The 16,596-nt window shown below is 40.6% G+C and overlaps 1 protein-coding gene across 1 annotated transcript in view; it reads right to left on the bottom strand.

The window, feature by feature from the left end:
- The window catches only part of CRADD (CASP2 and RIPK1 domain containing adaptor with death domain), a 352,161-nt gene extending 335,784 nt beyond the window's left edge, over positions 1-16,377 (bottom strand). Inside the window, exon 1 of the mRNA XM_007946134.1 lies at positions 16,080-16,377. Within this exon, the coding sequence (XP_007944325.1) occupies positions 16,080-16,377 (298 nt within the window). The remainder of the gene's footprint in view (positions 1-16,079) is intronic.
- Positions 16,378-16,596: the final 219 nt, after the last annotated feature.

The following is a 16,596-nucleotide window of genomic DNA, read 5'->3' as shown; positions in this document are numbered from 1 at the left end:
TTGTGAGGATTTTCATTTTCTTTATGTTGAGATGTAATCCATACCACAGACTATAGTCTTTAATCTTCATCAGTAAGCACTTCGAGTCTATCCTCACTTTCAGTGAGCAAGGCTGCGTCATCTGCATATCACAGGTTGCTTATGAGTCTTCCTCTAATCCTGATGCCGTGTTCTTCTTAACATACTCCAGCTTCTCGGATTATTTGCTCAGCCTACAGATTGAGTAAGTATGGTGAAAAGACACACACTCTTCCTGATTTTAAACCATGCAGTATTCCCTTGTTCTGTTTGAACGACAGCCTCTTGGTCTATGTACAGGTTCCTCATGAGGACAATTAAGTGTTCTGGAATTCCCATTCTTTACTTTGTTATCCATAGCTTGTTATGACCCACACAGTCAAATGATTTTGCATAGTCAATAAAACACAAGCAAACATCTTTCCAGTATTCTTTGCTTTCAGCCAAGATCCATCTGTCATCAGCAATGATACCCCTTGTTCCATGTCCTCTTCTGAATCCAGCCTGCATATCTCACAGTTCCCTGTCAATATACCACTGCAACCATTTTTTAATTATCTTCAGCAAAATTTTACTTGCATATGATATTGTTTGATAATTTCCACATTCTATTGGCTCTCCTTTCTTTGGAATGGGTACAAATATGGATCTCTTCCAGTCAGTTGGCCAGGTAGCTGTCTTCCAAATTTCTTAGCATAGACAAGTAAGTGCTTCCAGCACTGCATTCGTTTGTTGCAACATCTCAATGGGTATTCCATCAGTTCCTAGAGCCTTGTTTTCCACCAGTTCCTTCAGTGCAGCTTCAACTTCTTTCTTCGATACCACTGATTCTTGATCAAATGCCACCTCCTGAAATAAATGAACATCGACCAATTCTTTTTGGTACAGTGACTCTGTGTATTCCTTCCATCTTCTTTTGATGTTTCCTGCATCAGTCAATATTTTGCCCATAGAGTCTTTCAATATTGCAACTCGAGGCTTGAATTTTTTTCTTCAGTTCTTCCAGCTTGAGAAGTGCTGAGTGTGTTCTTCCCTTCTGGTTTTCTAACTCCAGGTCTTTGCAAATTTCATTTTAATAACTGACTGTCTTCTCAAGCTGCTCTTTGAAATCTTCTGTTCAGCTCTTTTATCTTATTTCTTCCATTTGCTTCAGCTACTCTCCATTCAAGAGCAAGTTTCAGAGTCTCTTCTGACATCCATTTTGGTCTTTTCTTCTTTTCCTGTATTTTTAATGACCTTTTGGTTTCTTCATGTATCTCTTTCTTGATGTCATCCCATACTTCGTCTAGTTTTGGGTCACTGGTGTTCAGTGCATCAATTCTACTGCATAAAAAGAGTCTATATGCTGTTAAACTTAAAAAAAAAAAAAAAAAGCAAACCAGTTGCCTTCAAGTCAATCCCAAGTAACGGCAATCTCATGTGTGTAAGATCAGAACTGTGCTCCACAGGGTTTTTAACGCTAATTTTTCAGAAGTAGATCACCAGGACTTTCTTCCAAGGTGCCTCTGGGTAGACTCAAACAGTCAAATTTTGGGTTAGCAGAGAGCACATTAACCTTTTGCACCACTCCAATGATATACCTTAGTTTCCTTATCTGTAAAGTGGGGGTCCCTAAGGTCCTTCCAGCTCTAACGTTCTATACTTCTAACAAGAGAATAAGTCTCAGCAGATGTGCTCTACTTGCTCTGTAATTCTCTAAACTTCACCATTACCACTTAGCACCCATACACTTTATCAACAAATGATAGAAACTGGGAGATGCTTTAAAAGTCTTGTATTTAGGTTATAAAAGCACAGCCTCTCATTTGCCACTTAGTACATCTCAGCAATATTATTTTGGTAACAGCGTTGCCACCCTCTCTGCTATGGTGCTCAGAATAAACAGAACACGAACATTTCCAGGAATTGTCAACTTGGCACTTCTTGTGAAGAGTTAAGGTTTCTTTTATAACATTAACAAAAATAAAGCCTATAACTAAAACCTGGCCAAAATGTCTGCTAGCAGTCACATTTCCTTCTCAATTAAAATTTGTTTGGAAAAGTACAATGTACTTTTTTTTTTTTTTTTTAATCTGGGGGGCATGTCCTCCAAAGAACCGTATATATACACTCCTCTCTGCTCAAACTGAAGAACAAGTATAAACACAGCTGCCTATTAAAATTAAGTAAGTCAAACATTCCTACAGCTAGCTACAACAGCAGCCTACAAGTTTGAACTATACCCATAAAAAGAGAAAGCTCCCTTGCTAAGCATACGGTTATACGCAGAGGCCACAACACCAGAAAAGCTGGTATTAGAGCTGATACCTTTAGCTAATATGATTGAAGAGCTGCAAAGTGGGACCTGATTTCAGTATCAAGAGGCCAAACACAATAATATTCTCTAGAGCAAAGCCAAGATTTAGTCTTTTTCACTCTCAAGATAGCAAGTTGGAATGGGAGAAACCAGAGACTCCATACCTTGACCTCATTGCTGTTGCTGCTGTTGTTGTTGTTGTTATTGTTAGGTGATGTTCAGTTGGTTCTGATGACAACCCTACGTACAATAGAACGAAACACTGCTCAATCCCACACCATTCCCACAATTGTTGCTCTATCTGAACCCATTATTGCATCCACTGTGTCAATCCATCTTGTTGAGGGTCTCCCTCTTTTTCACTGACCCTCTTCTTTATCAAGCATGATGTCCTTCTCCAGGGGCTGGTCCCTCCTTATAAAATGTCCAAAGTATGTGAGAAAAAATCTTGCCATCCTCCCTTCCAAGGAGCATTCTTGTTATACTTCTTCTGGGAAAGATTTATTCATTCTTCTGGCAGTCCATGGTATATTCAATATTCTTCACCAACACCATAATTCAAAGGCATTAATTCTTCTGTGGCCTTCTTTCTTTGTTTATGCTTTCACATGCATATGAGATGACTGAAAATAGTATGGTTGGGTCAGGTGCAACTTAGTCCTCAAAGTTACATCTTGGCTTTTTAACACTTTAAAGAGGTCTTTTGTAGCAGATTGGCCCAATAAAATGCATCATTTGATTCTTGACTGGTGTTTCCATGGGCATTGATTGTGGATCCAAGTTAAAAAAAAAATCTTGATAACTTCAATTTTTGCAACAACAACAACAACAGGCTGTTAATAAGTCTTCCTCTAATCGAGACATTGCATACTCTTCAACTACTCCAGCTTCTCAGATTAGGTGCTCAGCATACAGATTTAATAAGTATAGTGAAAGGATTCAACCCTGATGCACACCTTTCCTGATTTTAAACCATGCAGTATCGTCTCGCTCTGCTCAAACATCTTCCTCTTGGTCTCTGCAGATGCCCCATGAGCACAGTTAAGTATTTCAGAATTTCTATTCTTTGTAATATTATCCATAATTTGTTGTGATCCACACAGTCAAATGCTTTTGCATAGTCAATAAAACACAAGTAAACATCTTTCTGATATTCTCTGCTTTCAGCCAAGACCCATCTGACATCAGTAATAATACCCCTTGTTCCATATCCTCTTCTGAATCTGACTTAAATTTCTGGCAGTTCTCTGTTGATGTACTGCTCCAATTGTTTTTGAATTAGCTTCAGCAAAATTTTACTTGTGTGTGATATCAATGATATTATTCAATAATTTCCACATTCCTTTGGATGGTCTTTCTTTGTAATGGGCACAAATATGGGTCTCTCCTACGTGCCTGGCCAGGTAGCTAGGTGCCTTCTGAATTTCTTAGGATACACACTTTAACACTTCCAACATTGCTTGTTGGTTGAACCATCTCTGTTGGTATTCCAGCATTTCCTAAAGCCTTGTTTTTCATCAATTCCTTCACTGCAGCTTGGACTTCTTCCTTCAATACCATTAGTTATTGATCATATGCTACCTCCTGAAATAGTGGAATGTCAACGAATTAATTCTGGTACAGTGACTCTGTGCATCCCTTCTATCCTCTTTTGATGCTTCTTGCATCGTTCAATATTTTGTCCATGTTGTTGTTGTTATGTGCCGTCGAGTCGGACCTGACTCACAGTGACCCTCCTTGGGTATCACTACGGAAGTAGATTGCCCAACCTTCCTTCCAAGGAGTGGCTGGTGGGTATGAACATTGGTTAGTCAAGTGCCTTAGGCATTATGCTACCAGAGCTCCCATTTATCCACAGAATCCTTCAATATTGAAACTTAAAAGTTTCTTCAATTCGTTCAGCTTGAGAAATGCCAACACGTTCTTCCCTTTTGGTTTTCTAACTCCAGGACTTTGTATATTTCATTATAATACTTTACTTTGTCTTACCAAATGTCTTAGGCTAGGTTCCCTAGAGAAACAAGAACAGTAAAGCTTATATATAGCAGGCTGCTGACTTTGGCGGATGACAAATCCAAGATCAGCAGGCAAAATGGCAGATTGTTGGCTCAGAGGACAATTGTAGAGGCTGGCAAGTCCCAAGTCTGTGAGCCAAATGTCAAGCTGGAGGCTCTTCCTGACTCACATAGCTGCAGTGGCTAATGAACTCAAGAGCAGTAGGCAGCATGACAGGCTCCAGATCCAACAGAAAGTTCCCAAATTTTCCCAGGATGTCCATATATACTGGAAGCAGGCAACACCTCTAAGGAAACTCCCTTTCAACTGACTGGTGGCTCAAAGCATATACAGCAGATCTCATCATGGGAACAACCACACCACAACTGCGTCTTTTCTTTCTTTCCTGCCTCTTTAATTACCTTGTGCCATCCCACAACCCATCTAGCCTTTGGTCATTGTTGTTCAATGTGCCAATCTATTCTTGAGATGGTCTCTAAATTCAGGTGGGATATACTCAAGGTCGTACACTGGTTCTTGTAAATTTAATTTTCTTCAGCTTCCACTTGAATTTGCATATGAACAATTGATAGTCGTGTTCCACAGTTGACTTCTGGCCTTTTTCTGACTGATGATATTGAGCTTCTCCATTGTTTCTTCCCACAGATATAGTCAATTTGATTCCTGTGCATTCCATCCAATGAGGTCCACGTGTATAGTTGCTGTTTATGTTGTTGAGAAAAGGTATTTGCAATGAATAAGTCATTGGTCCTGCCTACCATGTGATCTCCAGCATCATTTCTATCACCAAGACCATATTTTCCAGCTACTGACCTTTTTCTTTGCTTCCAACTTTCACATTCCAATCACTAGTAATTATTAATACATCTTGATTGTATGTTTGGTCAATTTCAGACTGTAGAAGTTGGTAAAAATCTTCAATTTCTTCATCTTTGGCATAAATGGTTGGTGTGTAAATGTGACTAATAGTCATATTAACTGGTCTTCTTTGCAGGTGCATAGATATTATACTATCACTGGCAGTATATCACACATATCACAAGAGCATGAAGTGTTCTTTTTGACAACGAATGCAATGCTATTCCTCTTCAATTTGTCATTCTTGGTATAGTGGACCATATGATTGTTCAATTCAAAATGGTCACTACCACTAATGTCTAGGATATCTATCTTTATGCATTCCATTTCATTCTTGACTACTTCCAATTTTCCTAGATTCGTACTTCATACATTCCACATTCCAATTACTAATGGGTGTTTCCAGCTGTTTCTTTTCATTTTGTGTCATGCCACACCAGAAAATGAAGGTCCTGAAAGCTTTACTCCACCCATGTCATTAAGGTCAACTCTACTTTGAGGAGGTAGCTCTTCCCCAGTCATATTTTGAGTACCTTCCAATCTTAGGGGCTCATCCTCCAGCACTATGTCAGACAATGTTCCACTGCTATTTACAAGGTTTTCACTGGCTACTTTTTTCAGAAGGAAATTGTCAGGTCCTCCTTCCTAGTTTGTCTTAGTCTGGAAGTTCCACTGCAACCCGTCTACCATGGGTGACCCTGCTGGCATTTGAAATCACAGCAACACACAAGACACCACAGTACAACAAACTGACAGATGAGGGGTGGCTTGACTCAATATGACTTCACATAAGACCAAAAATCAAAACAAAACAGAAAAGGCAAAAAGAGAGATGGAGTCTCCCAGTAATCAGAAATTAGTCTTAATAGGTAGCAAAGAGAAAGTTAGAAAAGCTCCTGTGCTGCATTGCATGTCTGGGAGAGAACAAAGTAGGGGGAGGGAAGAATGGGGATTAGTAAGTGAGGGCCCCTGGGGCAGCCTCCAGTTGCCATCCAACCGATTCAACTTATGGTGACCCCATGTGTGTCAGAGTAGAATGTGCTATTTGGTTTTCAATGGCTGATTTTTGAGAAGTAGTTCTCTAGTCTTTTCTTCTGAGAAGCCTCTGAGTACACTTAAACTTCCAACCTTTCAGTTAGTAGCCAAGCACATTAACCATTTGTACCACCCAGGGACCCCAGAGAAGCCAAAGGTTATCAGAGTTAGGGAGGAAAAGAAATCTAAGAATTTTGAGAAAGTGTTTTCTCATAGGTTAAGGTTGTGCATCAACTTGCCTGGGCCATGATTCTCAGTGGTTTGGCAGTTATGATGTAGCTTGGCTGTTATGTAATGAGATAGTCATCCTCAATGATAAGATCTTACATAATGTAATCACCTCCACGATGATGTCTGCTATGAGAAGCCAATCAGTTGAAAGGAAGTTTCCTCAGAGATGGGGCCTGCATCTGTTATATATGGACATTCTGACAAAGCTCTCTGGATTTTTGCTCAATCTGCATTTTGCATCTGGCTTGTCATCATCTGACCTCCAATTCTCTGAACTTGAACCTGTGACCTATTGTATGTCTGCTGATCTTGGGATTTATTAGCCTCCACAGCCTGTGAGCCAGCAGCCTGTCATCTGACCTGTCCATCTTGGGCTCATCAGCCCCTAAAGCTACTAAGTCAGGGGAAGCCTCCAACCTGAAGCCTGACCCACAGACTTTGGACTTGCCAGCCTCTATAACTGTGTGAGTGATTTCCTTGAAATAAATGAATATGTTGTTGTTGTTGTTATGTGCCGTCGAGTCGGCCCCGACTCATAGCGACCCCTCCTTGGGCTTCCGAGGCAGTATCACTACGGAAGTAGGATTGCCCAACCTTCCTTCCGAGGAGTGGCTGGTGGGTTTGAACCACCAGCCGTCTGGTTAGCAGGCAAGTATCTTAGCCACTATGCTACCAGAGCTCCCTAAATGAATATACATACATATGTATAGATGTATACATACACACACACACACACATATATATGCATGTACATGTGTGTGTGTGTGTTTTGCTTCTTTAGAGAATCCAGACTAAAACAGGATAGCAGGTTTGAAGGCAAAGTACCCAGATCCCAAATTTGGTTCTACTACGTTGTGTGAGCTTGGCTAAATTATTTAACATCTCTGTGCCCCTGTTCTCTCATCTACGTAATAAAAGTAATAATATTTCTGCTTTGTTACAAGTTATTTTCAGGATGAAATGAATTAATAAATGTAGAGAATTTAGAACAGTACCCAACCCATAGTAAGCTCCCAATAAATATTGTAGTTATTACTTTATTGGTGTTATTTGAGGTTCTTTGTGAGACACAGAAAAGACTAAAATTCATTTTTAATTACAAACAAAAAACATGGGCAGACAAACTGAGTGACCAAATAAAACAGACTAAGCCAGTCCCAGTCATCCCAATTGGACATTTGTCTCTTTCCTCCTCTCTTCTATTCCCAAGACATCTTCAGCTCATTTTGTATCTAAGAACAGCATCCATCTTATTTCCCAGTGGCAATGGTACAAGTTTGGCCTCCTTTTGGATGTAATTTCATTACAGATGGTTTGTAATTATCAAATGATGTAAATAGGCAATGAAAACAGTTCTCCCAAATTCAAATTCACCAGCTGATCATAGCCCTCCAAATGATTTTGTTCTATGTATATCTCCCTATTTATTCTCACAGAGCTCTAATGGATTTTCAAGTTGGTAGTAGAGTCACACCTATATGACCTCAGCCTTAGATTCTGGAGCACCATTGAGCAATAATGTCCAAGAAATGCAAGGAATTAAAAACATGTGAGATTATAGATTTAAACAACTATATAGCTTTCTACACCTCCATTCCTACCATCCTTTCACCTTCCTCACCCAAAAACAAGAACAATACTTCAAGCAAGCGCACAGCTTTGGGAGGTCCATAGTTGGGGAGTAGTAAGTAAAAAAGGAACCATGTGTCTAACCAGATGGTAATATCTCAACGTTCTCAACCATCGATGCATTTAAAAATAATCTAGTGAGGTATATGTTCACGTGTGCCTGTGTGTGTGTACATACATATACGTGTGTGTGTGTGTGTGTTCATACCATTGCCTATACTCCACCTCTAGAAATTTTGGGATGAATTGGTGTGGGATAGAGCCTGTTGTTGTTGTTGTTGTATGCCGTCAAGTCAGCCCCGACTCATAGCGATCCCTCCTTGGGTTTCCGAGGCAGTATCACTACGGAAGTAGGATTGCCCAACCCTCCTTCCGAGGAGTGGCTGGTGGGTTTGAACCGCCAGCCTTCTGGTTAGCAGTCAAGTGCCTTAGGGATAGAGCCTAGGCATCATTATTTTTCTAAAGGCTGCCCAGGTAATTCTAATGCAGAGGAAGGGCTCAGAAACACTGAGCTAAATCAACCCTGGTGGTCAATAGGGTGATTGATGTTGCCAAATGGCCCATACCTCCACAGGAGGGAGAAGAAAATCACAGTGAGAATTTTTAAAAGAAAAGAACATTAAATCCATTTTTTAAAGTGAAATGGAGGTATCCCTGCTGTGGAGAGACCCGTCACATGGTTTGCTGTTCCTAGAAAGAGCTGCAATTAGCTGCCAACAGATGCATTATTTCATCAATCCCATAAATACTTGATAAAAGTCTTCCAATCTTCTTTTATGTTAGCCTTGCAGAAGCAAGGGAGAAAAAACCTTATGATAAAATGCAGTACTGAACTATCATAATTTCCTTTTAAATCTTTAAAATTAGCACTAATAAAAATATTTTCGTGAAATCTCATCTCACTATACCTCTAAAAGCCCTAGAAAATTTTCCTCTTAAAATGGGGGAAAAAAAAACTCTATTAGTACAGTTTTTTAAAAGGCCTATTTCAATTATTAACACTACAGAATAATATAATTCCATTTCAAACCCAGTAGGGAGCCAAAATAGCTCAGCAGAGAAAGTCCTAAATCAAGAGTCGGAAGGCCTGGATTCCGGCCCCAGTAATAAATTACATTAACTAGCTGTGTGATCGTGGGCAAGCTGACTTACTACACCTAGGTCTGGGTTTCCTCAGAGAAAAATTAGATGATCTGTGAGTCCCTCGAAAATTCCATAATAATGTGGCTCCATTTTGGTAACTGTGTTACATCAAAGAATGAATGTGTTTAAAATTTAGAAAACTTAAACTACTCTGCAATTCTACTAAAAAAATGTATCCAATCCCTGCCACTGTGCATAAAATGAATGAGCCAAACAGGAAAGCACCTTGGATAAGGCATCATCTTCTCTCTGAACTAGAGCTGAGCTTCCTTCCCGACCATACCAGCCAGGCGATGGTTTCTGCTCCTAAACTTCTGTCACTCTTTCTGAATGACATATTACATATGAGAGGAACCTTCACACTTCCTGTATTTCCTCACACCATTAGTATTTTCTTAGTATTTTTTATGTTGATTAATTTTTGCTTAAATAAAAGTAAATGTATTTTTAAAAGGAACTTCAGAAATAGAAAACAGTTTCACTTCCACTTAATACAAGAAAAATAAAAAAGAGAAACATAACTAAATTCTAGCTAAATACTGTTACTCACTGAAGGCGTTAAGCATGAGGACCTCTTCCTCTCTACTAAAAAGAAATATTAGTGTTACAGATATCCAGGTAGCAAATGTAGGCTTTCACCTGGACATTACCAGGATTGAAACAAAAAGAAAAAGGAAAAAACTTTCTCCTATGTGATCAATATTGTTTAATCCCAAATCCACATATCATCTAAAGTTATCTCAAGATCCACTCAAAATCATGGTTGTACATATTTCTTCTTTTGTGAAGCACACAGTGGGCTCTCAACAAATGATAGCAACTGAGCCCATGCTTATGTGTCTCTGTGACAAGGGCATCCTCTCTTCAGTCAGGACTGGGCTCTAGCCACAGTGTCACCTCCCTCCTGAGCTCCTTAGCACTTGTAGTCTCTTTTTTCTGAGTTGCTTTCTACCCATATATCCATGTAGATTACTCTATCGCTAAATTCAGGTCACTGCTCAATGACTCCTTATCACAGAGGCTTTCCCTGACTACCCTATGTATGACAGTAAGCCCTTCCTCACTACCCACATATACCATTTTTCTTCATACACTTATCACCACTTCATATATTATTTATTCATGTTTTTTTTTTACTGCCTGTCCTACCCCTTCCCCTACACCCTACTACTAGAATATACTGAGCTCCATGAAAGGAGGGACTTTGGTTTACTGTCATAGACTCAGCACCTAACAGCTGGCACATGGTTAGTACTCAATAAATATTTGTTGAATGAGTGAACGAATCCCCTCAGCTAGGCCTGGACAAGATTTTATATGTCTTTATATGCCCAGAGTCTGGCATTAGGGTCCTCAGGAAGTATGTGATAATCATGTTGTCATACACAGAGAAGTCACGGCTCTCTGAAGACTCTTGCCTTACTTAGGTCAAGGAGAGGTCTTACTGGGGATGCCAACCCACAGTTCCTTCTCTAGTACATAAGACACCACAACATGAACACTACTTAGCCAAGTGGAAGCACCTGGATAGACCACAAGGTAGATAAACCGAAATCAACACTGAACTCATCATATGCGGAGTAAGGTCAGTTACATGGCATGATCAGAGAATCCTTTGGAAAGGATCCCAGCCTGGCAATCTTTCTGATAATCCTATTAAAATACCTAAAAATTACTGCCACTAGAACTCATAACTTCAGATGCATCCAAGTGTACATAGAGCTAGAGTCGATCTCAAAGAGAGTGGCTGGTATGACTTGGCATGGTCATGGTCAGTCACGAGCAGACGTAAAAGAGACAGACTGAGCCCTGGAGCCCCTGCAAAGAGGGGAAAAAGACCGGCCTTATATACTGTCCCAGTGAGGGCAGCAAGGGTCCAGGACATAGGCTCTAAGGGGAGGAGCAGCTCCAGTTCAGGCAAGGTCAAGGCAAGTACCAGCCCAGGGACAGCCACTCCAACAAGAACATCAACCAAAGTGCTGAAGCATCTGATGCTAATGCAAAAGGTACCGAGCTCTGTCCCCAGAGATCCGTCCTTCACCCTGGCCTGTGGCTGAAAGCACATAAAGCAGAGGCCTGGTCTAGGCGTCTAGATGATGGAGGAGACATGGTTAAAACAGACAACAAAAAACAAATGACCTCTCAAGCCTAAAGGAAGACTGGGGAATAAGGTAAAAGGCAGCGAGACCAGGCAGACTGTTAGGGAGAATAATGGCAGAGGCCCAGCCCTACAGCCAGGGCTGCAACAAGGAGTCCTGTGGCCCAGGAGTCACTCCCACCATAACCTAGGCTAAGTCCCACCAGATGGTGAGAATGGGGTGCCAATAAACCCTCTGTGCAGATCCAGATGAGCTCAAATACTGGCGTTAGCTTGGCAATGCAGACACGTCCAGCAGCAGCAGGAAGCCGGGCAGGCAGACACATGCTGCCTTCACCCAGATACAACACTATCCTCGTCTCTTAAATGACCAGACAGGAGCCCAAAGAGGATTTCCAGCTGATCTAGTGTCTAGTATGTGACCTTGGCCAGTAACGGATGCACTGTGAAGTGTTCTTTCCACTGTGCCAGGCTGGATTAAGTCATTTTATCGCCAGAATGCCCTTTTTAAATTATAACAGTCCTTACTGGGTGAGAAAAACATGAAACGATTATCTATTAACATCAAAGAGACGGATCAGAGAACCGTCAGAGTCTGAGGACATCAACAGGTTTACAGTGTATTTTGGTGTTTTGGGATTTGCTTGAGAGGGGTGGGGGTAGTGTTAGAAGAGTAGCAAGTTTCAAGATACAACTTGATTCTTCCCTAAAATATTATATGCAGAACATAAATAAGAAGCAACTAGGATTAATCATCAAATAAGGACTTTGTTGCAGCTCAAAATTTACAAGAGAAACACAAAAATTAAACAAACTAATAAACAGAAGTCCAAGAATCTCTGAGAAGACCAAAACAAGAAAGGTTTTTAGTAAAGTAAAATCAGTTCATTCTTAAGAATCATCCTCTCAGTTACAGAAAAAGCCATTCCCACCCATCAGTTTCAAGCCCTCATAAGAAAAGACTACCAAACCTATAAATAATCAATGAATTATGATCAGAATGAGTAAAGCATAAGAAGTCAATGTATACTTATACATACATAAGCACCACATTTCTCTAGTCTAGTTCCTCAAAACTCAAAGATGCCTTTAAACCAAAAAACTAAACTCACCGCCATCGAGTCAGATCTGACTCATAGTGACCCCTCCTTGGGTTTCCAAGGCAGTATCACTACGGAAGTAGATTGCCCAGTCTTCCTTCTGAGGAGTGGAGGGTAGGTTTGAACCACCAGCCTTCTGGTTAGCAGTCAAACGGCTTAGGCACTACACCACCAGAGCTCCCAAAAGATGCCTTTATAACTATTTAAGTAGACTAATTTAAAGCTTATTAAAACTACTCTATTACAGCACTAGAGAAGCCCAGGGGTCCTGGGAAATAGGCCTTCGGGCCCATCTGCATTTTTTACAGGACCATTAAATTGGAAGGCACCTCAATTCTGATATTCTTTATAGGATTTTCAAAAATAACCTACGTTTTCAATTACTTAAACCTCAATTTAATTTCAGAATCAAAATATTACCATCAAATTAATTACTTTAAACACTTAAGAAACATTTTAAGATCTCAAAGAAGAGAAGGTCATTAAGTTGAAATTTAATACATCTTATTTCCTTCATCCTTTCCCTCCTACACACATAAAAGTCACTCATAAATCCCTAAAACTTATTATATGTAGGTTCTCCCTAACATATGTGGATTTTAAAAGTGATTCGTATAAGACAGAAAATAATAAAGTAAAAAAGGGAATGATAAACCCCAAATTCAGGGTGGGACTGGGTGGTAATGTTATTTAAATACTTGATATTTAATAAAAACAACTTTTTAAAAAGTGAGTTTATGGAACTATCATCATAGAAGGTATACAGAGACACAGGTCAATCTGACCCACTCTCCTGAGTATTGTTCTCAGTGGTAGTGTGCAGTGCAGTGAATTACTTAATACAGCCCTTCTAGACAGTCTGTGACTCCTACCCAATGACTAGGTGGAACCATGCAAATGAGGTGCTTGTGTCCCACCAAAGGGATTGGGTAACTTGTTAATAATGTAAATAAGGTACATGGCATCCTTGTGGGGGTGATACCATGCAAACAAGGTGTACAGATCCCTAACAAAGGAATTGATCAGTTTGTCATCCTGCTAGGCTTATAATGAGAAACATCTCAGAAATGGAAAGGAGAACCTATGAACACCAAGAAAGAAGAGCCAGGAATGGAGCGTGTCTTTTAGACCCAAGATCCCTAAGCTGAGAAAACTCCTAGACCAAGAAGACAGAGCGAGAGAGAGAGAGAGAGAGAGAGAGAGAGAGACATAGAGAGAGAGAGAGAGAGAGAGAGAGCGTGCGAGTGAGCTATAACACCAGAGGTGGTGAGAGATGGTGAAATGCAGTGACAGAGAAACAGAAGCAGCAGAGGTAGCAGGACCAGGAGACCAGAAGGAGACAATGCAGTGGGGTTCCTGGCTGAGAGAGCTGAGTGCCCAGGAGCAGAAGGCATGCTGGCAGAGTGGAGGGCCTTCGAGAACTTATAGGCAAGGCAGAGGCAGAGGGGCCATGGAGCTGAGAGGCTGAGGGCCAGGGAGAGGCATGCCTGCAGGCATAGCTGGAAAAAAGCTATCGGGACTGACAATCTCTATCCTGGGTCATTTCTCACCCTGAATTGTTCCCGTTTACTTGCCTAATAAAAACCATAATCAAGAGTATTATCTGTGAGTTCTGTGTGGCCATTGCAATGAATTCTCAAGCCCAGCAGAGAAGTAGAGAGTGCTGTGGGAGGGATGGGTGGTGTCAGAATCACTACAAAGGTTGAAGGTACCGCATTTCTGACCTCCACCTCAAAGGAATCAGCCTTGGGCAGTTAATTTTGATTCTCCTTCCCCCTTGTGAAGCTAGAGGTCAGACACAGCCCCCGCACCATTCTTACACAGTGTTACTCAACAAGAAGTAAAAGGATTAAGTGTACTTAATTTGTTCAGTAGCCAATCTATCTTTCCATTTGTCGACTTCCAGAGCATGAACAACTCTGAGAAAACATTAATTTTCTAAATTTCTGTACAGATATCATCAATTTTTCCCCACTCTGTTTTCTGTTCTTTCCATTCTACTTGCCTTAAAGAAAAAAAAACAAAACTATTTTCCCTCAATTTCTCTGAAACTTTCACCATTTGATTAAAAACAGGTTAATTTCTTGTTCTCCAAACAAATCTGAAGAACTGAAAGTGGCGTCCCATCTCTTTGAATAACAGGCAACAGTACTATTTACAATGCCCCAAAAGTATTATAAACTTAAATTAAATATTTTGATAGGGAAAGGCTTTCAGTTTGCCTGTTTTGTTGTTTCTAATCATGTGTTGCTAGGAGGACCTCTAAGTCAAATACCAGGAAAAGACACTGGATACCCTAATACCTCCTCACCCCTTCCCAATTCTATGTTATGTATTCTGCTTTCAGTAAAGTAGTAGACATTTCTTAGGTCCTTTATTTTGGCTTTGTTCAGATACTAAGGTATTTAATTTTGTAAGAACAATCCAAACTGAGGATTCCTGTGGTCCTCAATATGTTGCAAAAGTCAAAAACATATCTGTAATTTGGCCAAGTTAGGAAATGAAAGTATGTTTGCTTTTTCCACTGGGATTTTGCCAGGAGTTCTTAAGTTCTAAGTTCTTAAGTTATACTGATCAGCTATTCAGATACATGTCACCACTAAAAATGGAAGAATTCATCATAATTACTTAACACATGTGGTCTGGAAAATCATTCAAAATATGAAGGGCATGGAGCAAAAATAATAAAAGTAGTCTTTTATTGTTGGTATTTGTTTTTTAATTGGTATCTAAAAATCAACAACAGAGTCTGAGGACCACTGACTATCAATGGCACTATAACTGCTATCAGAAACCCCAGAGAACACTGATTTCCTATATCTGTTAAAAATTTGCAGGTCAACTTTTAATTATCTTTTTTTTTCCTTTTGCCAGCTCAGTTCCCTGTTCCTCAATCTTTGTAAAAAATATAAAAGAAAAAGAAGTGTTAAGAGGAAATGGGTATTTCGCATCACATCTTCCTCCTACTATAAACCAAGCTAATGGCATTAGGACTGTTCCTCTTTTCCATAGCTTCCAACTCTCCTTAAAATCAAAATGAGACCCTCACCAAACTACTGTCTTTACAAAATTAAATATTCCAGAAGTCTGAACAAAGCTAAACTAAAAAGGAAGGCCTTAAATCAGTAACCTTTGAAAAACAAACTAAGCCACAAAAATAATCCTCTTCAGACATATATCCACAGCCCAGGAACAGGTGCAGCGCATGCCTTCCTAGAGGCTGTCTCCTCCATGAATCTGACCTTTTCCAGCCGGCAGCTCTGCCACCCCACAAATCAGTTATCAGTCGACCTAATGCCTTCTTTTCCCATCTGCACTTTCCAAACGGCTCCTGATGCCAACGGAGACATGACCTGGCTCTCTGATGAGAACATGCCTCCCATGTGGCTTGCCAAGTTTCCCTGGAAGCATTTCTAAATGTATTCTCTGACCTCTCTCCTCAACCTCATAATCATAGCTCCTTCTTCCTTCCTTCCCTGCATTTCCTAATTCCACCTCCTCATCCTGTCCCTCTATTGCCAAGTCCCTTCAGTCCAAACTCCTTTCCCACTCTCAGGAACCCACCCCAGCCCTAGCCTAGAACTTCAACTTCAATCCAAAGGGCATAGTTCTAGCAATTCTGGAACCAGTTTGAGGCAACCTTTTTGAGGCCTACCTGCAGGCAGCTCCGTTCTAGCTTCTTCTCTTGCCTTCTCCAGCTTCTCCCTTACCCAGGGAAACTCCTGCAGGGAATCTAGGAATGTATCAAATGCCTTAGGACCCCTGGAAGGTAGGATGTCAAGCAGCAGCATTGTTTTCCGAAGACCTGTGACTTGAGCTTTGATTTCTTGAACATGGTTTTCTGTCAAGATCCCCTCCTGGTAAAGGTACTGAAGAACCAGTCCCTCCACCAAGACCTCAGCACCCAGCTCCAGGCGAAGCGAGCGAAGCACTTGCTTGTCTCTAGCTTCCATTTCCCCCCTGGGAAAAGACAAAAACATAATTCAGATGACAGGACTGCCAATGAGCCCCCTAAAGGTAACGTTGCCCCTGAAGATAATGTTGCCCTTGAGATAGTGCAGCAGAAATATAAGCTCCTTAAGGTCAGGAACATCTGAATCTTAGCAGAGTACCAGGCCATGGTGTTCAACACATGGTTGTCAAACCAAGCCAAACTCTTTCGAATGTATGCA

The sequence above is a fragment of the Orycteropus afer genome, unplaced genomic scaffold (genome assembly GCF_000298275.1).
Source record: "Orycteropus afer afer isolate SDZICR_OR568_19922 unplaced genomic scaffold, OryAfe1.0 scaffold00151, whole genome shotgun sequence".
In the NCBI taxonomy this organism is placed as follows: Eukaryota; Metazoa; Chordata; class Mammalia; order Tubulidentata; family Orycteropodidae; genus Orycteropus; species Orycteropus afer.
This window is presented reverse-complemented; position numbering and strand designations above follow the sequence as displayed.